At 45.4% G+C, this 23,388-nt stretch overlaps 1 protein-coding gene across 1 annotated transcript in view; it reads right to left on the reverse strand.

The window, feature by feature from the left end:
- Window positions 1–23,388, reverse strand: part of LOC129863726 (collagen alpha-1(XI) chain-like) — a 132,801-nt gene that overhangs the window by 26,889 nt on the left and 82,524 nt on the right. The window contains exons 11-31 of the mRNA XM_055935923.1: window positions 22,359–22,421; window positions 22,014–22,088; window positions 17,745–17,837; window positions 17,599–17,655; window positions 17,219–17,272; window positions 16,934–16,987; window positions 16,516–16,623; window positions 16,308–16,361; window positions 15,763–15,807; window positions 13,909–13,962; window positions 11,762–11,806; window positions 10,682–10,735; window positions 10,441–10,485; window positions 10,261–10,314; window positions 9,325–9,369; window positions 7,303–7,356; window positions 5,728–5,772; window positions 5,256–5,309; window positions 2,600–2,707; window positions 1,326–1,379; window positions 833–886 (exon numbers count right to left, since the gene is read on the reverse strand). Coding sequence (XP_055791898.1) covers window positions 833–886; window positions 1,326–1,379; window positions 2,600–2,707; window positions 5,256–5,309; window positions 5,728–5,772; window positions 7,303–7,356; window positions 9,325–9,369; window positions 10,261–10,314; window positions 10,441–10,485; window positions 10,682–10,735; window positions 11,762–11,806; window positions 13,909–13,962; window positions 15,763–15,807; window positions 16,308–16,361; window positions 16,516–16,623; window positions 16,934–16,987; window positions 17,219–17,272; window positions 17,599–17,655; window positions 17,745–17,837; window positions 22,014–22,088; window positions 22,359–22,421 — 1,269 coding nt within the window. The remainder of the gene's footprint in view (window positions 1–832; window positions 887–1,325; window positions 1,380–2,599; window positions 2,708–5,255; window positions 5,310–5,727; window positions 5,773–7,302; window positions 7,357–9,324; window positions 9,370–10,260; window positions 10,315–10,440; window positions 10,486–10,681; window positions 10,736–11,761; window positions 11,807–13,908; window positions 13,963–15,762; window positions 15,808–16,307; window positions 16,362–16,515; window positions 16,624–16,933; window positions 16,988–17,218; window positions 17,273–17,598; window positions 17,656–17,744; window positions 17,838–22,013; window positions 22,089–22,358; window positions 22,422–23,388) is intronic.

Raw genomic sequence — 23,388 nt, forward strand, 5'->3', positions numbered from 1 at the left:
CTCATGGGAGCGAACAAAGGCCTAGATGTTAATATACGTTTTAAATTTGAAAACATTTTTCATAATGAAACTAGATACAAGGCTTTACATATTCAAAGCTGTTATTGGGCGAGAGAACAGTGAGGTAGATCGGCGAAACAACGCTATATAATAAGACATATTTCACACGGCAATATGAGGCCGTACTTCCTTGCTGTACATCAAGTGAACGAAGAAAAGGATTATGGCTGCGTGTGGGTTTCCGATTTACAAATGACAGCAATGAAACTGGTGGTAATGTGACGACCATCGCTCTACGTCGAAGAGTTAGGCCTTCTGCCTCATAAAGTCTCATGTTTCAGCAACAGCAGATGAAACGCTTTCTGTGTCGTACGTCGAGGAAACACAAAACAAAGCATTACTCTCCGGACCAAACGAACGAGCCGTCTCTTTTAAAAGAAAATGAAACATTGCGCCCGAGCACTGTACAATGTGATAAATTACCTGTGTGGTGCTTTTCAATGCTCTTATGTGAGGATGGTAATGAAGAAGGAATACAACAGTCTTTTTGTCCTTGGTTTAATCTTCTTCCCGTTGACTAAAAGTCCCTGTGTCTTTTGAATTCGCACTAGAGAGACAATAAACCCCGTCTCCATTGGTCGGATTCAGTATTGATCCAAAACTCTAAGGGGTGGATAGACTAAAACTTCAAAGTGAAATGCACTGGGCCGGCTCACACATCCACCAAGTTTTTTTGTAGGTATGTAGAGCAGATATGCAACTATAACTTCAAACGTAAGGATACTAACACTCAGCACCAAAACTTTGACAGGTGCGCTTTTCTCGGACCTACCCTTGCTCCTTTCTCTCCGTTGGCTCCGGGGAAACCTTGGAATCCCTGAGATCCCTGTTTTGATAAAAAAGAAAGGAGGGATAGAGAGAGAGAGAGAGAGAGAGAGAGAGAGAGAGAGAGAGAGAGAGAGAGAGAGAGAGGCAAAAGAGATTAAATCCCATGTTCGTCAAAGGCGAGCAACAAAGACGTTGAGCGGTGTAAAGGGAAAGTGCTGTTGTAGGCAGCAGTGATGCATTTTGGGTAGCGCTCGTTCAGTGGGCGTCTGTCTGACACCAAAAGGCATGGCTAAATCCTGCCCCCTTTTGATCAGGGAGGTTCAAACATGACCTCCCTGCGGCCCGCCTGCGTGAGAGCGGTGCCCCGCTGGGCAGTCAGACCAGTCCATCAATAACGCCATGTTCAATCAAGGGGTCCTTCAGAAGTGCTTCCTTGAAGAGTCCACTATGATAAAGATAGAGAAAGAAAGGGATTCTGGGAGGAAAAGGGGACTTACCTTTGGCCCTTGTCTTCCGGGGTATCCTGGCAACCCTGGAACGCCCAGTTTGCCCTGTGAGAGAGGAACACAAAACAAATTCCCAATCAGTATATCAATCAATGAAACACATTTATTCATAAATCCTTTTTGTACATCTACAGTTGTCACAAAGTGACTTTGCTTGATGTGTCAGGGGTTTAAGTATTCATTAAGTCCTGTGTATCTCCTCCATCTATTTTCCTATCTTTTACCATTCCCCCCTTTTCTGGGTCAGGCCAATCTGAAGCCAATCTGTTGTGTTTACACCCTCATCCTGCTAGATGTGGGCTGGACGTGGGAAGAGGAAACTGTCTCTCTCTACGTTCCACTTCTTAAGATAGTTTCTCTGGGGAATTCGATTAAATTATTCTGATTCCCAATTACTAAATTACAGTAGAGAGAGACACACTACACTCAGGAAAATGAAACATCTCGCAACTACTTTGTCTTCAAGCTATAAAACGATTTGTCCTTGTTTTAATTGATAGAAATAAGTCACTCCAGTGTTTCACTGGTTATAGATAGAAAATACCCTACATGTGTATAGGCAGTGTTTAAATAAAAAAAATGTGGCATTTAAATTTGCCAATAAGTGTTCTCATCTTAAACACAGGCGTTTAGAACGCAAGATAAAACATGAAAAACATTTTTTTCCTGTCAGTTTCCAACCAGAAGAACAATATATCCCCTAAGTGTTCAGATTTGAAACACTAGTGTTTACTTTTCTATTGTCTCTCAGAGTACGTGGGAGGGGCCACATTATCATATTTCCCAGCATGCTTTGTTGCAGGTTGATTTTTAGAATAGTTGTTTTAATATCTATGTTTCCTCATACATATTGATCAATTGATCGTATACATTTTTCTAAACTAATACAATCTGTAAGGGGGTTGGAGTTATTGTACTCATTACTGAGATGGTTGTTCCAGTTTTAATGGTTTAAGTATCGTTTGGTAACTATTTCACCATAGCAGTCATTCTGAGTGCAGGTTGTAGGTGATAAAAAAATTCAAATTGTTGCCTATATTCCGACAGGAATTACTATTCACTTCACAATCCAGCGTATTGTGACTTGCAGGTTTAAACACTGTGATGTGTTCTCATTGAAATTCTAAATGCCTTGATGTGTTTAAAAACCTTATGGCTGAGTTATGTGTTTAGATCCTAAACACTTGGTTTTACAGTGTATGAGGAGTTGGTCACCATTACTTACAGTGGATGTGAAGTTTGTCACGAGGGCAAAGACAACTCACCTTTTCGCCGTTGGGTCCGAGAGGGCCAGCATCTCCAGGGAGACCGGAGCGACCCTTGGGCCCCTCAGGTCCGTCCTCTCCTCTGGGTCCTGCAGGTCCCAGCTCACCCTGGATAACACACATAACCAGGTTCTCAGGGGAATCTCATATTTTGTCATACTATTTCTCAGAGTAACAGATTGTATCCTAGATTCACGTATTGTGGCATTCCATGTGGTTGATTTACTAACCGAATCCTACCATATCTTCTATCTTAACGAACACTTAGAAAAAAGGTGATATCTAGAACCTAAAAGCTTTGGTGGGTTTTCTCCATAGGAGAACCCTTTGAATAACTGTTTTTGGGTCCATATAGAACCCTTTTCACAGAGAGTTCTACATGGAACCCAAAAAGGGTTTTACCTGGAACCAAAAACGTTCTCGTATGCGGACAGCCAAAGAACCCTTTTGGAACCCTTTTTCCCACGAGTGTATCGTGTCATGTCTTATCATAGAGCCATGACACCTGCTTCCCAGGTCCTTCAGAATGCCCTACCATATCACTCCAGTCACTGTCACGACACCTGCTCTCACAGGCCCACCAAACTGAAATATCATCCTCAGATTGTTCCAAACACTTTTTCAGTCATGACATCGTCTCATCCTCACACCGTTTCAGTCCCCGTTTCAGTCATGACACCGTCTCATCCTCACACCGTTTCAGTCCCCGTTTCAGTCATGACACCGTCTCATCCTCACACCGTTTCAGTCCCCGTTTCAGTCATGACACCTGCTCCTCCGGGTCCATGACACCTGCTCCACCGGGTCCAGCCCTTCAGACAGTGTGTGTCGAGCAGCTGCTTAAGGAATCAAATGAGGCCATTTCCCCTGCTCTCTCTGTCTGTCTGTCTGTCTGTCTGTCTGTCAAGCTGACTGTGTGATATGAGAGGACTTTTATTTCCTCCCACTTTAAGTGTATTCATCCTCTGGTGGGTTAGTGGTGCTGTGCTGAGGCTGCTATGAGGCAGAGCACAACTCTAAGCGGCAGGGTACAAACTGGCTCTGACAATTTGCTGTTGCCGTGCCGACCCAGTGGACCATGAACAGTCCCCCGTAGACTCGCCGTCACACACACACACACACACACACACACACACACACACACACACACACACACACTTCACACGTATGTGCCCACTTACATATGCACAAACACATCACAGTAATCACAAAGACTCTGTCTCTTCCAGCTTGACACTCACACATTGTAACTCATGCTAAAAAGTTAATCAAACAGACTCAGTTCTCGCTCTCTAACGCACGCACACTCATAAGCACGCAACACAAGTAGACAATTACATTCCGGTCCATGCCGGGAGCCTCCTGCCTCCTCTCGAGAACAGGGCTCTCTCAAATCTCTCTCTCTTCTCCTCTCCTCTCTTCCCCCTCTCAACTCCATCTCAAATCCCTCTCTCTTCTCCTCTCTTTCCCCTCTCAAATCCCTCTCTTCCTACTCTCTCTTCCCTCACTCTTCCCCCTCTCTTCTCCTCTCTTCCCCCTCTCAAATCCCTCTCTCTTCTCCTCTCTTCGCCCTCTCAAATCCCTCTCTCTTCTCCTCTCTTCCTCCTCTAAAATCCCTCTCCTCTCCTCCCCATCTGCTACATCTCCAGAGGAAGACAGGCTGAAGCCCCTTGTCTTTTTCGCTCTCTCTGTTTTGAAGGGGTTTAAGCTCCTCTCATCGATTTCTCTCTCATCACTGTCTCTCTCTCTCTCTCTCTCTCTCTCTCTCTCTCTCTCTCTCTCTCTCTCTCTCTCTCTCTCTCTCCTTCTCTCAAGATGGCCTGTTCAGGGGTTGAGGGTATTGTGTTTAAAGTAGGGGCCAGAGCTACTCCTTGTGTCTCCCTGTCTACGGGTATTTTTGTGACTTGAACAGTCTAACGTAAATCTCTGACTGACACTGTTCGCTTTGAGAGGGCTTCTATTTCTGGCTTTACCTGCCAGTTCTCTGTTCTATATATCTCAGAGAGGTCCGCTAGACGTCAAGAGGTAATTGGAGAGATGGAAGAGGGGGATTGATAGGAACACACACACGCAAACGGAAACAGCTCACACACACTAGCTCGCACACACACACACACACACACACACACACACACACACACACACACACACACACACACACACACACACCACCCACACACACACACACACACACACACACACACACACACACACACACACACACACACACACTGGCAACAGAGACGTTTGGTCAGTGCTTGCTCATTACCCATAACTCCACAGTGACTCAGCAGTCACAGTGACTTCGGGCCAATCGGGGGGGGCAGAGAAACATTAGGGGATCAATACCACTGAACAGTTTAAGTAAAGGTCACCTCCTACTGGACCAGAGAACTTTAGGATCAACTGTGCACTCGACAAAATCCTCGGCCAATGACAACTAGCCAATGACAACTAGCCTAACGTTTCCATCACTTTTCAAAGTCAAACTGGGTTTTACTGTACCCTTCATCATAAGCCTGTCAAAGGAACACTAAATCCCTGCCAGACTGATGAAAGTATTTGCTTAAACTCTGTTGGATATTATGTACTGAGTCGTCCAGATATGTGGACGGCATTTGACAAAAAAAAATAGAACAAAAGATAAATGTCTCACCCTGTCACCCTTGATTCCCATATCTCCCTTGAAGCCAGGGAATCCATCTTCTCCCTGAGAGAAAGAAAGGAACAAGACAAAGGAGGGGGAGACAGTAAAAGGTGTTGAGAATGTGGTCATTTGTTTTGGAGAGCAGTGGAAAGCCATATCCGCCCTCACGAAGGCATTCACAAACAAACGTGTGTGAACACAAAAAAACACACATCCCTCTCTCTCTCTCACACACCTGTAAAATTGCTTTGGGCAGTGCCTGTTGCCATAGAAACTCTAGATCTTATTTTCCCGAAAAGAAGTAGGACAGCCAGACATGTATGGGATTCGGCAACATATACCATCATCCTTATCGTCACCTTCATCATCACCATCATTGTTAGAACCATCATCACTTTCATTATTATCATGTGTGACTGATGCCTGTTTCATTTGACCACTCTAACAGAAGATCGGACACAAACGCACGCTATTGTCGTACCTTTTCACCCTTTCCTCCTTTCAGGCCTCGTACACCATCGGCTCCCTAGTAGGCAAAGGCAGAGAGAGAGAGAAAGAGAGAGAGAGAGATAGAGACCGAGAGACACAGAGAGAGCGAGAGAGAGAGACACACACACACACAGAGACAGAGTGTGAAAGACAGGGAGAGACAGGGGGAGAGAGAGAGAGAGAGAGAGCGAGAGAGAGAGAGAGCGAGAGAGAGAGAGAGAGAGAGAGACACACACACAGAGACAGAGAGAGAGAGAGGAGAGAGAGAGAGAGAGAGAGAGAGAGAGAGAGAGAGAGAGAGAGAGAGAGAGAGAGAGAGAGAGAGAGAGAGACACAGAGACAACGGGTGAAAGACAGGGAGAGACAGGGAGAGAGACACACACACAGATATATAGAGAGAGAGAGAGAGAGAGAGAGAGAGAGAGAGAGAGATACAGGGAGAGACAGAAAGAGACATAGAGGTTAGTGAGCATGTACATCTGAATCACGGTGCTTTAGGCCAACATCAACCACACTCTACCAACTGGGGCTTCATTAGTATCAAACACTAAACTGGATCCGAACGCTTAAAACACTAACACACTCAACTAAGGCTGAAAGATAACTAAGTATACCGTATCTCATTAAACTCTATAAAGACTGATCTCGATTGGAGCTCGATGATAACAAAGCTATTCGCCTGGGGTGGAATTCTATAGTATAGGAGCAGAATTGATGGTACCCTGTGGTGCTGGAAACCAATAGCATCCTTCTCCTCCTATATCTATCTTTACTCCCATATACATTGGTCGTACTTTCATTAAACCAGCATCAGTCACCGAGCCCGTTGTCTCCAACACGCAGAGGCTAACTGCTGGGTGAGCGCGTCGGGAGAGCACACGCCAAGAGGCATGAGCATCCGCCAGCCTCACACACACACAGTCAGTGGGTGGTGTAATTCATTTGGCCCCTTAACCCCTCCCTGGAGGGGCCATTTGATGGGAGTCCGCCTTCCTTCACGTGTCTCTGCTTAAATCAGCTCGTCATTACTGAGGATCAAGCGGCAGTGGGATCACTCCCAGGGCCATAGAGAGAGTGCGAGTGCGAGCTACAGCCACGCCTGCTTATCTCAGCCACCCGGCCCGTCAACCCTGACCCTCGCAACTGAGCTATGACGAGCGTCGCTGGTTTTACGAGCCTAAATAAGTACTTCTGGTGACAGAAGGTAATTGGGAGGGGGGGGGGACAGGTTTGTGATTTCCAGTAATATTGACTCCATCCGCATGACACAGATGGGGGGGGGTTTGTTCAGTCCAAAATCCTACTCTAATATTATGTCTGGTCCACACAGAGTATGAAACAGCATAACCACTAACTAGGCCTATTTTATTGCACACAAACGTGCAGTTTCAGTTCGTTACCCATCGGCCTTCAAAAGACAGTGGGACTAAGGGTTAGACTGCTTTACCTCATGACAGATCAGGCCAATGGGAGAGCGCCATTGATGTCATGTGCTCCAAGGATGGGGTAGTGTATTAGGAGTTAATTATGCCGGGGGGGGGGGGGGACATTGGGGCGTAAAACTCACCTTCACGCCTCGGGGACCGGGATAACCGATTGGGCCTTGAGAGCCAGTGGGACCCTGCGAGAAGATACATGTGTGGATAGAAGTTTGTCACAGAGAGTCGTTTACATTTATGTCAATTCAATGTCCAAAATCCAGGTGAAAAATACGAGAGAAAAATACAGCGAGTGAGAAAGAGGCAGAGATACAGAGAGAGAGAGAGAGAGAGAGAGAGAGAGAGAGAGAGAGAGAGAGAGATACAGAGATACAGAGAGAGATACAGAGAGAGAGAGAGAGGATCTGCTAGAGCAGTACTGCCAGACCTGGGCCCTGGCAGTAAACCCCAAAAAGACTAAAATAATGATTTTCCAGAGAAGATCCAGATCTCAGGGAATTAGACCAAAGTTCTCAATTGGTACAAAATATATAGAGTACTGCACACACTACAATTACTTAGGTTTAAAAATAAGCTCAACTGGACACCTTAATGAGGCAGTGAATGAACTGAGAGAGAAAGCACGCAGGGCATTCTACGCAATTAAAAAGCAAATTCAAATTGAAATACCTATTAAAATCTGGCTAAAACTAATTGAATATGTCATTGAACCAATTGCACTTTATGGCAGCGAGGTGTGGGGTCCACTTGCAAAACAAGATTTCATCAAATGGGACAAACATCCCATTGAAACCCTGCATGCAGAGTTCTGTAAGATTCTCCTACATGTCCAGAGGAAAACTACAAACAATGCATGCAGGGCAGAATTAGGCAAATATCCACTAATAATAAAAACTCAAAAAAGAGCAATTAAGTTTTGGAAACATCTAAAATACAGTGACCCCCTCTCATATCACTACCAAGCCCTGCAATACCAAGAGCTGAGCAAAGAAAAGAGTCCCCTCATCCAGCTGGTCCTGGGGCTGAGTTCACAAACCTGTTCTACTAACACACTGAAGCCTCAGGACCAGAACATCCAATCAATCAGAATAAACCAAATTACAACACAGTCAAAACAAAACTACATTGCTTATTGGGAAACACAAGCACAAGCACAGAGCAAAATGCAGTGCTATCTGGCCCTAAATCGACAGTACACCATGGCTAACTATTTGACTATGGTTACTGATCAAAACCTTAGAAAAACCTTGACAAAGTACAGGCTCAGTGAGCACAGCCTTGCCATTGAGAAGGGTAGACACAGGAAAACCTGGCTCCCTGTAGAGGAAAGGCTGTGCAACCACTGCACAACAGCAGAGCCTGAGACAGAGCTGCATTTCCTGACAAAATGTCAAAAATATAAAACAATTAGAGAGTGTCATTTCCCCAAATTTGAAACTCTTATTCAAGGTTTCAAAGACCTCTCTGATGAGGATAGGCTACCCGTCCTGTTGGGGGAGGACGCAGAGAGCTGTGGGTTGGCAGCGCACTACATTGCTGCCTGCCATAAGTTGAGGGACAGTGTCTGACAGACCAATCAACCTGCACATGTACTCTACTGTATGTTTATTGTTATTGTTGAATGTATGGTTATTTTGACACTTAGTTATTGTTGTTACTGTTGTCCCGTTGACCATTTTGATTCTCATTTTTATATTGTAAATAAGCTTTGGCAATATGTACATTGTTACGTCATGCCAATAAAGCAAATTGAATTGAATTGAATTGAATTGAGAGAGAGAGAGAGAGAGAGAGATACAGAGAGAGAGAGAGAGAGAGAGAGAGAGAGAGAGAGAGAGAGAGAGAGAGAGACAGAGAGAGAGAGAGAGAGAGAGAGAGAGAGAGATACAGAGAGAGAGAGAGAGAGAGAGAGAGAGAGAGAGAGACAGAGAGAGAGAGAGAGAGTGAGAGAGTGAGAGAGTGAGTGAGAGAGTGAGAGAGTGAGAGAGTGAGAGAGAGAGAGAGAGAGAGAGAGAGAGAGAGAAAGAGAGAATCAGAAAGAAAGAGGGAGCAAGAACGACAAGTAAAAAGACAAAGGGAGAAACAGATCCTGATAAAAAATAAAAACCACGAACAAGAACATAATAGCTATAAAGAGAGAAGAAGCTTACCAAATGTCCTTTCTCTCCGTTGGGTCCTTCCTTTCCTGGGTGACCCTGTGAATTATTGACAGTAAAATGAACGGTAGTCGCGGGATAATTAGCACACGGTCGTAAATACTACAACCTATTACACAGTAAAACACAGCCGGGATGTACTGTATGACAGTGGAAAAGGCCATTCGGAATAAAAGCCTTCAGAGTTCAATCTCATTTGGGATGTCCCTTTAATGCCCAGCATTTTACAAGCACTATGGGCTTTTATAGAACATCTTTCAAAGAAGAGCTTTCAGCTTCACAACACACCACACACACACACACACCACTTAGCATGTCGAGTGAAAAAGGGGAGAGGGAAATTGATTATGTTCCCTTGAGATAACCAAGCTATAATATGTCCACTGATAGGGTTTCAGGAGAGAGAGAGAGGGATGAGAGGAGACTTAAGCGGAGGAAAATAGAAGTCGCCAGAAGAAAGAGGGTAAGAAGGTGGCATAACTATCAAATGATATGGTTTCAGATATGAGCGAGAGAGAGAGAGACAGGGGGTGGGTTGAAGACTAAGAGGCAGCAAATAGAACAGAGAAAAGGGGAGAGATGGAGAAGAAGGGGGTTGAAAGAGGGAGCGAGTGGCATTTCCACTCTACATAGATATCAAAGCCAAGGAGGATCCCAGGGGGTTCATGGGGGGGGGGGGGGGGGGGGGGGGGATACGGCGACAGACGCTGCTCTCATCGAGCTCTCGCGCTCTCTTCCATACCGTCTTCTTTACTTTCACTCTTTCTCGCACTCACTTTCTCACTCTGTCCGTCACGTGCACACACACATACCTTTCTCTCTCTCTCCCACCCACCACCTGCCATCTTCCACGGACCACCTAGCGACGGCACAGGTGTGCCCTGCGAGGAGGTGGGGAGTGTGTTTGGGAGAGTGAGTTCACACACTTACCGGGGGTCCGTCAGCTCCGGGCATTCCTGGCAGTCCTGGCTTTCCGGTAGGACCCTGCGGAGAGCGGAGAAGGAGAGAGAGGGGAAGTCAGAGATACTCACGTGACAGACAGTGGAGCCACAATACTGCTCACATCACACAATGGTGTAGTTATATGTTTTAAGGGGCCAGGGGCCTTACCTTATCTCCAGGGGGCCCGATGGCTCCCTGAGGACCTGGAAGTCCCTGTAGAGAGAGAGGACGGACATTGTCAGCACAAACTCACTGGAGGATGAGACAGGAACGTCCAAGAGTGACAGAGAATCCAACCAATGGACTAATGTCAAAATGCCATAGTGGGCATGACCATACAACGACGAACTAAATGAAGGCTGTAATCTCATACCCTGTCCAATAGGAATCCTAAGATGATCATACTGACCTGAGCACCTGGGTTTCCTTGCTGTCCGCTGGGGCCAGGCTCTCCTTGGGGTCCCTACGATGGAGACAACACCTCGTTCACATTCCTCCACAGGACATCGCTAGGTGTCAGTCCGACACATGAGGACAGAGCAGCTTTAAGAGGTAGACGACTGAATGCCGGCACCCGAACATAGCGGAGTGTAGTGTAGTGTAGTGAGTGGACTTTTGATTGAGTCAAAATCACACTACATTATTACTTTCTTCCACACAGACATAACACCCAAGGTTGGTGTGTTTTTATAGCCTTTTCTAGCTGGAGGGAACACACGCGCGCACACACACACACGCACGCACGCACGCACGCACACACACACACACACACACACACACACTGCTCTCGACCTCTCTCTTTCAAACAAACACATAAACACCTCCCGTCTCCCACACACACACTCTCTCAGTCTCCTTCACACACACACACTCTCTCAGTCTCCTCCACACACACTCTCTCCTAATGAAAGTGAATGCTGAACCTCAAACTCAAACGCCTCCCAGATAATTGACCATCAATTACGTTCCCTGTTCGGAGCAGCTGGGAAAAGACTGTGGCTCTCCCATCTCTCTCCCTAATTGGAGCATCCCCAGAGGAGACACTGTCTTCTCCAGCCAGGCGTTCTCTCATTATGGATACACTGCTCCGACTAAATGGTCCCGGAATAACACAGGCGGCCCATGGAGGACTTGACTCTAACAGGACAGTACATTCGGTCTATTCTTCATTAGATGACACAAGAGTCTTCACACTGTGGGAGTAAGTGAATGGGTCTTTATGAAACAACAGTGTGCATTTGATGGGGAAATAGACTGGAAGCAAGGTAAGGAAATGGTGTGAGCCTGGGGGATAGATCGAGCCAGTGTGTGTGTGTGTGTGTGTGTGTGTGTGTGTGTGTGTGTGTGTGTGTGTGTGTGTGTGTGTGTGTGTGTGTGTGTGTGTGTGTGTGTGTGTGTGTGTGTGTGTGTGTGTGTGAGAGAGAGAGAGAGAGGTGTGTATCAGGAGCATATCGAGCCGATCGTTTCTACACGCTGCTACAGAACTTACAATGTTTCCTTTGGGTCCAGGGTGGCCATCCATTCCAGTCACACCCTGTAACACACACAGATGAGATGAAGCCTCTACTTCAATGCATAAAGCACACACTCAGGTTAACACACAGAGAATAAGGACATAAAGATGGGGAGGGCGTCAGTGACAGACTGAGATTTTTCAACCACTCCACAAATTTCTTGTTAACAAACTATAGTTTTGGCAAGTCGGTTAGGACATCTACTTTGTGCATGACACAAGTAATTTTCCCAACAATTGTTTACATACAGATTATTTCAATTCTCTCTATCACTTTACTTCACTTCACTGTATCACAATTCCAGTGGGTCAGAGGTTTACATACACTAAGTTGACTGTGCCTTTAAACAGCTTGGAAGATTCCAAATTCCAGTCATACCGCTCAGGAAGGAGATGCGTTCTGTCTCCTAGAGCTGAATGTACTTTGGTGCGAAAAGTGCAAATCAATCCCAGAACAAAAGCAAAGGACCTTGTGAAGATTCTGGAGGAAACAGGTACAAAAGTAACTATATCCACAGTAAAACAAGTCCTATATCGACATAACCTGAAAGGCCACTCAGCAAGGAAGAAGCCACTGCTCCAAAACCACCATAAAAAAGCGAGACTACGGTTTGCAGTTGCACATGGGGACAAAGATTGTACTTTTTGGAGAAATGTCCTCTGGTCTGATAAAACAAAAATAGAACTGTTTGGCCATAATGACCATCATTATGTTTGGAGGAAAAAGGGGGAGGCTTGCAAGCCGAAGAACACCAACCCAACCGTGTAGCACTGGGGTGACAGCATCATGTTGTGGGGGTGCTTTGCTGCATGACAGACTGGTGCACTTCACAAAATAGATGGCATCATGAGGTAGGAAAATTATGTGGATATATTGAAGCAACATCTCAAGACATCAGTCAGGAAGTTAAAGCTTGGTCGCAAATGGGTCTTCCAAATGGACAATGACCCCAAGCATTCTTCCAAAGTTGTGGCAAAATAGCTTAAGGACAACAAATTCAAGGTATTGGAGTGGCAATCACAAAGCCCTGACGTATGCGTATGCGAGCAAGGAGGCCTACAAACCTGACTTAGTTACACCAGCTCTGTCACGAGGAATGGGCCAAAATTTACCCAACTTATTGTGGGAAGCTTGCGGAAGGCTGCCCGAAACATTTGACCCAAGTTCAACAATTTAAAGGCAATGCTACCAAATACTAATTGAGTGTATGTAAACTTCTGACCCACTGGGAATGTGATGAAAGAAAGAAAAGCTGAAATAAATCATTCTCTACTATTATTCTGACATTTCACATTCTTAAAATAAAGTGGTGATCCTAACTGACCTAAGACAGGGAATTCTTACTAGGATTAAACGTCAGGAATTGTGAAAAACTGAGTTTAAATGTATTTGGCTAAGGTGTAAGTAAACTTTCGACTTCAACTGTGTATACACTGTAGATACCTTCCCCAATCTGAACCAACATGCTATCGGAACAAGGGGAGATTTCCCTCACATCAAATGATGTAGAGAAGGTAAAGTGGGAGACATAAATAGCCTCATATCTATAGCCATAGCCCTTCTTATCATCTGATGTATGAAGTGAACAGGAGGCTGCTGAGAACAGCTCATAATAACGTCTGGACCGGAGCGGAACGGCATCAAGCACATGGAAACCATGTGTTTGACGCATTTGATAGCGTTCCACTCATTTGACTCCAGCCATTACCACGAGCCCGTCCTCCCCAATTAAGGTGGCACCAACCTCCCGTGACGTCGTGGAGGTGTTGTATGTGGTATTTCCCTGTGGGTGTCATGAAGAATCTGCCGCTGTGCCCTTGAGCAAGGCACTTAACCCTAGTTTGCTTCAGGGGCGCCGTACTACTACGGCAGACCCGGTAAAACAACACATTTCACTGCACCTTTCTGGCGTAAGTGACAATAAACATCATTTTTTGTTCTGCTTGTACTTTGTACTTTTGTTCGTTTTGCTATGAGCTGCAGAAATGAATTCCCTCGACGGGGATGACGTATCCGCTGAATCTGTATCTGAATTTGAGTGTGAAATGAAAGTGTGTGTGACTGTGTGTGTGGGTATGTGTGTGTGCGTGTACGTGTTTGTGCGCGTGCATTCTAAACTCACAAGTTGTCCGGGAGGTCCCTGAGGTCCCTTTGGTCCCAGCAAACCACGAGGTCCCTGGAGAGAGAGAGAGAAACAATTGATCAAAATATTTTTCAAACAACACCAACACCATGATCCTTTTCAAAAGTTACTAAATAAATATAGAATTGTGTTAAATGTAGATGTAAAATTGCGTGTCACAACAATGAATAATGGATTTTCATCTAAAACATGCTTGAGGCTTCTTGGATCTCTCCGCACCATCCTAGACTGATTTCACTCGTCTTGATGTCTGCTCTTTTCAATGCTCTCAAACAGTCGTATCTTAGTGCCATGGCTCAACGCACCTTCCTCTCACAGCAAGTATATTTCAGAAAACATGTGGTTGTACCACCCCCTGGTGGTGTGTCTGAAATACTGCACCACACCATTTACCACTAATGATTCTCTACCAGTCTCCCTCTAACTCTCTTCCTCTCCGCCTGTCTCATTTCTCCTCTCCGCAGGGGGAAATCCTGTCAGAGAGGAAGGGAAGCTTGTCCGTAGACATATATAGGAGCCTGTCCACCAGCCGTGAGGAAAGCAGGCTGTGAACAAGAGGAATCTACCCTCAGATTCACATGTAGGGTAGCGAGCTAAATAACTAAAGCTGTGTACAAGACTGTGTGCATATACCATTATCTGGACTTTATGTCAAATCCTGTTTCTAGAATGTATATGTCAACACGTGTTTTATTGAGATGCAAGTGTCACAATGACAATTTATACCAATGACCTGCCACTGGCATTAAACAAAGCATATGTGTCCATGTATGCTGATGATTTAACCATATACGCATCAGCAACCCCAGCTAATGAAGTCACTGAAACCCTTAACAAAGAGTTGCAGTCTGTTTTGGAATGGGTGGCCAGCAATAAACTGGTCCTGAACATCTCTAAAACTAAGAGCATTGCATTTGGTACAAATCATTCCTTAAGGTCTAGACCTCAGCTGAATCTGGTAATGAACGGTGTGGCTGTTGAACAAGTTGAGGAGACTAAATGACTTGGCGTTACCTTAGATTGTAAACTGTCATGGTCAAAACATATAGATTCAATGGTTGTAAAGATGGGGAGAGGTCTGGCCGTAATAAAGAGATGCTCTGCTTTTTTGACACCACACTCCAAAAAGCAAGTCCTGCAGGCTCTAGTCTTGTCTAATCTTGATTATTGTCCAGTCGTGTGGTTGAGAGCTGCAAGGAAAGACCTAGTTAAGCTGCAGCTGGTCCAGAACAGAGCGGCACGTTTTGCTGTTCATTGTAATCAGAGGGCTGATATAAATTATACGCATGCCAGTCTCTCTAGGCTAAGAGTTAACACATTAAAGTGTTGAAAATCCCAAATTGTTTGCATAGTCACCTTACACACAGCTCTGACACACACACTTACCCCACCAGACATGCCACCAGGGGTCTTTTCATAGTCGCCAAATCCAGAATAAATTCAAGAAAACGTACAGTACTATATAGGGCCCTTATTGCATGGAACTTCCTCCCGTGTCATATTGCTCAAATAAACAGCGAACCTGGTTTCAACAAACAGATACAGCAACACCTCACGGCACAACGCCTCTCCCCTATTTGACCTAGATAGTTTGTGTGAATGTATTAATATGTCAGCTACGTGTGCCTTTTTAAAAATGTATGTAGTTCTGTCCTTGAACTGTTCTTGTCTATTAATGTTCTGTATTATGTCATTCTGTATTATGTTTCATGTTTTGTGTGGAACCCCAGGAAGAGTAGATCCTGCTTTTGCAACAGCTAATGGGGATCCTAATAAAATACCAAAAATACCAAGTGACAAGGTGGTGGACATCTTAAAAAGGTCAACACTTACTGGCTCACCAGGCAGACCACGTGGCCCAATCTCTCCATCGTCTCCCTGAAAACAGGAAGTGACGTGTTCAGAACAGGAAGTGGGAGGTTGGAGTAGAGGAGAGAGGGCGACGGAGAGAGGAGGTACGAAAGGAGGAGAGTACAGATGTAGCGCAGTAGGACGAGCCAGGTGGGGGGTGAGTGATGGTGTGAGATGAGAGAAGGAGCATGTGAGGAGGAGGCTGATTTACATGACTGCCGGCAGACACTTAGATCACACACACTTACCAATCACACATACGCAGACACACACACACACACACACACACACACACACACACACACACACACACACACACACACACACACACACACACACACACACACACACACACACACACACACACCACACGGACATACTGACCTACGGACGCATACACACACACACACACACACACACACACAGAGTGGGAGGATGAAGAAGTAGAGAGCGAGAGAAATTGGGTCGAGATGATAAGAGATGTCGGGAGGGAGATAGGACGTGTGGTGGTGCGTGGTGGCGCTTACTCGTTCTCCATCCTCTCCTGTGGGTCCGGGAGGTCCATGGGGACCAGATTCGCCCTAAACGAACCGACATAATACAGATCAGTGACACACACACACACACACACACACACACACAGACAGACAATCACACTGGCAGAGACACACAAACACTGGACTAGAAAATACAATGTAGATTCAGAAGAAGGGCAGAAAAAGGGGTGTGACTTACTCTGTGTCCCTTCTCACCAGGAAGTCCGGCTAAACCATCGAACCCTCTGTCTCCCTTGGTTCCAGTCTGACCAGGCATGCCTCTGGCTCCGTCAGATCCAGCGCGTCCCTGGAAACACAGAATATATAGACCTTACCACACCTACCAACACGAACACTTACATTTCAATCACTTCCTTCTCCTTCCTGAAGTGCACAATTTTAATGTATTCTTTTTTAATTGATTTAACCTTTATTTAACCAGGAAAGACCTTTTGAGGTTAGAAACCCTTTGCAAGGGGAAACCTGTCAAGAGGTCAGCAGGAAGTAGTCAGCGTGAACATACAACACAACACGAGAGCAATACAATACATGAAACAATCAATCCTAATCTGCATGCCAAACTAAAATGCCAGTGCAAGACTCCCAATAACACTTACCCTTCTACCAGGCTTCCCAAGGGGTCCATGAGAACCCATTGGTCCACGAGGTCCCTGAAACAATGGACAATGTTACTGGAGAACCCAACAAGAGAACCCTACCACAGAACCCCCCCCCCCCCCCCCCCCCAAAAAAAAATAACCCTAATTAAAGAACCAAAGTAAGTTGTGTTTATAGCATAGCCCTGAACTTGGGCTGGCGATGACAGGAGAGTGGTTCTAGTGGTTCCAGTGGTCTAGAACCTTCAGTGGTTCTAGTGGTCTAGAACCTTCTATCTGTCTTACCTGAGGACCGGTCTCTCCAGAATCTCCCTTCAGTCCAGACACACCTGGAGAACCCTGGGAGGAGGACAAACACAATAAGGTCACACAAAGGTCATGGTAGACCCAGATCAGGCCACAGCCAAAACACTATTACTGTTGTAGCATCTGAATGACAATTTCAATAGGATCTTATCAACTATGACCACCATCGTTGTTTATCCTCAGGCTGTGTATGTGACAGTGGTGTGTGTGTGTGTGTGTGTGTGTGTGTGTGTGTGTGTGTGTGTGTGTGTGTGTGTGTGTGTGTGTGTGTGTGTGTGTGTGTGTGTGTGTGTGTGTGTGTGTGTGTGTGTGTGTGTGTGTGTGTGTGAGGGGAAACTGAGGAAGACTTTGGTACGTACCAGAGGACCAGATCTACCAGTCAAACCCATAGGGCCAGTAGGACCACGCATCGCAAGCTGGAGAGAGAAAACAGCACTGTAAGAGAGATACAAAATTGTGTGTGTGTGTGTGTGTGTGTGTGTGTGTGCGTGTGCGTGACCCTTACCCTGGCCTGTTGCATGATGGCTTGCATCTGAGCCTCCTGAGCAGACACCTGAGGTCCCTTCTGTCCAGAGTCTCCTCCAGAACTGAACCGGAACTGGGGGTGAAAGCAGAACTCAGAACCAATAATCAGACCCATCCGACTGGGCAAAAACTGGGCGAATCAACGTTGTGTCCACATAATTTCAACCCCCAAAAATCAATGTGATGACGTTGAATCAACAACAAGTTGCATTTTGTCTATTTTGTCCATTTTGTCTATTTACTTGACTCATTTTCTATTAAGGCATCTTCACTTTGACTCAAGTATGACAGATTAAAAAGGAAGACCCAGCCGTGATCTGCCCAACTATGACTCTATTCCAGACGAACTCAATGCATTTTCTGCACGCCTCGATAATAACAACACCGTACCGTGCGTGAGGGGCCCCACCGACCCAGAGGACCTCGCTCTCTCCGAGTCCGGCACACGGAATGCCGCGGGGCCGGACGGTATTCCAGGGCGTGTTCTCAGTGCATGCGCAGATCAGCTGGCAGGCATATTCACGGTCATTTTCAACCTCTCCTTGTCCCAGTCTGTAATCCCCATGTTTTAAGCTGACCCCCATCATTCCTGTTCCCAATAACTTGAATGCTTCGTGCCACAATGACTACCACCCTGTAGCACTCACATCTGTAATCATGAAGTGCTTTGAGAGGCTCGTTATGGCACACATCCACTCCATCATCCCAGCCACACTAGGCCCACTCCAATTTGCATACCGCCCCAACAGATCCATAGACAACGCAATCTCAATTGCACTCCGCACTACCCTCGCCCACCTAGATAAGAGGAATACCTACAGTGTGTGAGAATGCTGTTCATTGACTACAGCTCAGCGTTCAACACCATAGTGCCCTCAAAGCTCGCTTCCAAGCTTAGGACCCTGGGACTGAACACCTCCCTCTGCAACTGGATCCTGGACTTCCTGACGGGCCGACCCCAGATGGTGAGGGTAGGCAACATCATATCCGCCATGCTGACCTTCAACATAGGGGCTCCACAGGGCTGTGTGCTTAGTCCCCTCCTGTACAACTCCAACCCCATCATCACGTTTGCTGACGACACGACGGTAGCATACTTGATCACCGGTGATGATGAGACGGAGGAGGAGGAGGTCAGTGACCTGGAAGTGTGGTGCTGGGACAACAACCTCTCCCTCAACGTCAGCAAGACCAAAGAGCTGATTGTTGAATACAGGAAACAGGGGAGTGAGCAGGACCCCATCCACATTGACGGGGCTGCAGTGGAGCGGGTCGAGAGCTACACGTTCCTCAGTGTCCAAATCTCTAAGGACTTTATATGGTCCACTCAAACACTCACAGCCATGAAGAAGGCACGACAGCGACTCGTCCCTCTCCAGACGTTGAAAATGTTTGGCATGGGCCCTCAAATCCTTAAAAATTGAGAGCATCTTGACTGGCTGCATCACTGCTTGGTATGGCAACAGCACCGTCCTCGATGGCGCTACAGAGGGTCGGTAAGTCTGACACCAACAGGCTCCTGAACAGCTTTTATCCCCAAGCCATAAGAATAATAATTAGCTAACAGAATGGCTACACTGACTATCTGAGTTGACCCTTGCACTTTATGTCTATGCACACTCACAGGACTCTACACACCCACGCACACTGACTCTCCAACACACACATAACATGCATACACATTTATACTGACTCTACACACACACACTCACATACAATCATCCTTTCCGCTGCCGCTACTCTGTTCATCATATATCCTGAAGCCTAGTCGCCCTACCCCTATACATATCTACTTCTATCACTCCAGTATCCCTGCACATAGTAAATATGGTATTGAAACTGATCCTATATATAGCTTCTTACTTTCTCGTGTTCTTCTTACTTCTTCTTTTTATTTATTGTGTGTTTTTGTTCTACCTTATGTTATTTTTAGTGCTACACTGATATTGATTACTGCGTTGTTGGGTTTGGAGCTTCCAAGAAAGGCATTTCACTGTACTTCTGCACGTGACTTTAAAACTTGAATCCCCTGTCCATCTCTAACAGCACAGATGAGGACAGTCCAGCGTAGGCAGATACAGGTCCATGGACAAAGAGACAGACAAGGCAGAGAGTAAGAGACCCCAGTGGGTTAAGAAAAGGTAAAGTCAGCTTACAGGCTAAAATAGCTCATCTTCAAAAAATAATGTCTAAATAAATCAAAATATGATTTATATTAAAAAAAAAGAAATTAAAACTACTCAGTTGCAAAAACCTTAGCTCATAAGTCAACTGCCTGGTTATGGCCCTTTTCCCCATCCAGATGCTTATACTGGCATCTAGTGGTGATATGTGCGTAGTGCAACCTGGATTTTCAGACCGACATCTGGAGTTGGATGATCCAATAAAGATGTGCTTCTGTTTCTGTTACTGTTGGAATGAATAACAACACAACAGCCGGGAGGGTTTTTCACCACAGCCGTTACCTTGTTATTATACAAATAGCGGGGAAAAAATAACATTGAACACAGGATTGCATGAAGCTGGCAAACCTTACTTTCTTCAACACAGTGACATCTCTCCAGCGAGGCTATCTTTCTTGATCTTTCTCTTGTCCCCGGAGAGCCTCAATCAAACTAAACCATGACACAGAAAAATCTAACCATGCACAGAGAACGAGAGAGGGAGAGAGAGAGAGAGAGAGAGAGAGAGAGAGAGAGAGAGAGAGAGAGAGAGAGAGAGAGAGAGAGAGAGAGAGAGAGAGAGAGAGAGAAACCAGGGGCACACAAGTAGGGTCTTACTGCCTAATTTCCAAGGACACTATCCAACTCTCCACAATCAAACATACCTATATTTGGCCAAGTTAACGTGTTGACTTATAGCATAGCTATAAGGCACAGTTATAAGGCTGTCCCACCTAGCTATCTTAAGATGAATGTACTTAAATTACAAGTCGATCTAGACAAGAGGGTCTGCTGAATGACTAAAATCTAAGCTCTCATTATGTTTGAACAAAATGACCACATTTAAAAGGGCCTGTGCTTTACAGTTGCACCTTGACCAGACTGGGCTAAGTTCATGTCCAGACATATTGGCCTGCCTTTCCTAGACGGCTCTGCTCTGCAGTCTCCTGAGACTTCAGCAGGACATCTGGACAAGTCATCACACTCAGGAGCCGTAGCAGCAGCAGCAGTAGAGCAGACCACTCAGCAGCAGAAGAAACAGAAAGGCTAGCTATTCACTTTAGCCTTCGCAGCTGTGATCACAGGAAGGAACACTTAGGCCTGCTCTACTTCCTGTCTGAGGCTGGAGGACTTCCTGTAAGACTCCTATAGCTGTCAATTGGGCTGGAGTCTGAAGACAAGAGGAAGGTGGGGGCTGGGGATTGGGGAATAGTGTGAGGTAGTTATCTCATTAGTAAGAAGGGGAGAAGAGAGGGGAAATGAGAGGCGAGGAAGAGCCGAAGAGAGTGAGTCTGAACGAGCGGAACCACAGCTTCCTAAAGCTTCAACTAGGTGCTAGAGTGCTGACTTATAGCAGAGCATTCTCTGATTGGAGTATCTATTACGGGGCGGGACCAGACAGGAAGAGTATTTGATTCAGAAGGAGACTCCTTCCCTGCGTTCCAGAACTGAGATCTCTAAATACACTTCCGACACAATAGAACACACATCCCACATAGCTAACGTCACACACAGGTCAGGACACAGTGACCCAAACCCCACAGAACTCTGATTCGATATTACCAGCATTCCATCAGATAATGAGATAAAGACAAGAGAGGATTAGCCTTGCGACAGGCCTAACAAATCAGCCCGGCGGCTTGAGAACAGCAGTACAGAAAGGGACATGATTAGGATGGAAGATTAAGAAGAAAGTCTGCCAGACAAAGACACACACACAATAGCCAACAAGCCAACATGGTATATACAATTATGAACGTAGACATGTGCATAAACATACAGGCGTTATTACTGAACATGAGACATATTTTCCGTTCTTGATCTATATCTGTCTCTTCGTGAAGTGTCAGATAATGTTATTTACTTACATGCAGCATCAGGGAAGTCTATATATTCTAGATCTGTGTATTCTAGAACTGTCAGATAATGTTATTTACTTACATGCAGCATCAGGGAAGTCTATATATTCTAGATCTGTGTATTCTAGAACTGTCAGATAAAGTTATTTACTTACATGCAGCATCAGGGAAGACTATATATTCTAGATCTGTGTATTCTAGAACTGTCAGATAATGTTATTTACTTACAGGCAGCATGAGGACAGTCCCTGGAGGTCCTGGCAGACCATCCGCACCAGGAAGACCTGCACGACCATTCGGACCCTGTGACAGAGAGATAGAGATAGAGAAGGGGTGGGGGATTTACTCCAACAAGGTCAAAATGTACACATGTACAAGTTTTGTCAAAAACCTGAAGCGTTTGTATTCCTGGCATCATTTATCCGGACTAAACTTTTCCAGGTGTATATCAATAGCTTGATTTACACCTTTTGCTTTTAATGAAACAGTTGCTATGTGATGTGTTTGTGGTATTTTCCATGTATGTATTTATTTGTCATTGTGTTTTACTGGTGAGGTATCCTTGTTACTCACCCTCTCTCCTGCATCTCCGGCGCTGCCCGGGGGGCCGGAGGAACCTGGGGGTCCAGGGAGACCCTGTTTCACAACAATACATATCATCAGACAATGAGAACGGCACACACACACACAATCACACTCATACATACACACAGCAAAATGCTACGTACGCAGTAACATACAGTGCATTCGGAAAGTATTCAGACCCCTTCACTTTTTCCACATTTTGTTACGTTACAACCTTATTCTAAAATTGATTAAATCGTTTTTTCCCCTCATCAATCTACACACAATACCCCATAATGATAAAGCAAAAACTGTTTTTTAGATATTTTTTTTGCAAATGTATAAAAAAATATATATATAATATCACATTTGGATACGTATTCAGACCCTTTACTCAGTACTTTGTTGAAGCACCTTTGGCAGCAATTACAGCCTTGAGTCTTCTTGGGTATGACGCTACAAGGTTGGCACACCTGTATTTGTGAAGTTTCTCCCATTCTTCTCTGCAGATCCTCTCAAGCTCTGTCAGGTTGGATGGGGAGTGTTGCTGCACAGCTATTTTCAGGTCTCTCCAGAGATGTTTGATCGGGTTCTAGTCCGGGCTCTGGCTGGGCCACTCAAGGACATTCAGAGACTTGTCCCGAAGTCACTCCTGCGTTGTCTTGGCCGTGTGCTTAGGGTTGTTGTCCTGTTGGAAGTTGAACCTTCACCCCAGTCTGAGGTCCTGAGCGCTCTAGAGCAGGTTTTCATCAAGGATCTCTCTGTTCTTTGCTTCGTTCATCTTTCCCTCGATCCTGATTAGTTTCACAGTCCCTGCTGCTGAAAAACATCCCCACAGCAAGTTGCTGCCAACACCATGCTTCACCGTAGGGATGGTATCCAGTATCCCTGCACATAGTAAATATGGTATTGAAACTGATCCTATATATAGCTTCTTACTTCTCGTGTTCTTCTTACTTCTTCTTTTTATTTATTGTGTGTTTTTGTTCTACCTTATGTTATTTTTAGTGCTACATTGATATTGGTTACTGCGTCGTTG

This window comes from Salvelinus fontinalis, chromosome 10 (assembly GCF_029448725.1).
Source record: "Salvelinus fontinalis isolate EN_2023a chromosome 10, ASM2944872v1, whole genome shotgun sequence".
Classification (NCBI taxonomy): Eukaryota; Metazoa; Chordata; class Actinopteri; order Salmoniformes; family Salmonidae; genus Salvelinus; species Salvelinus fontinalis.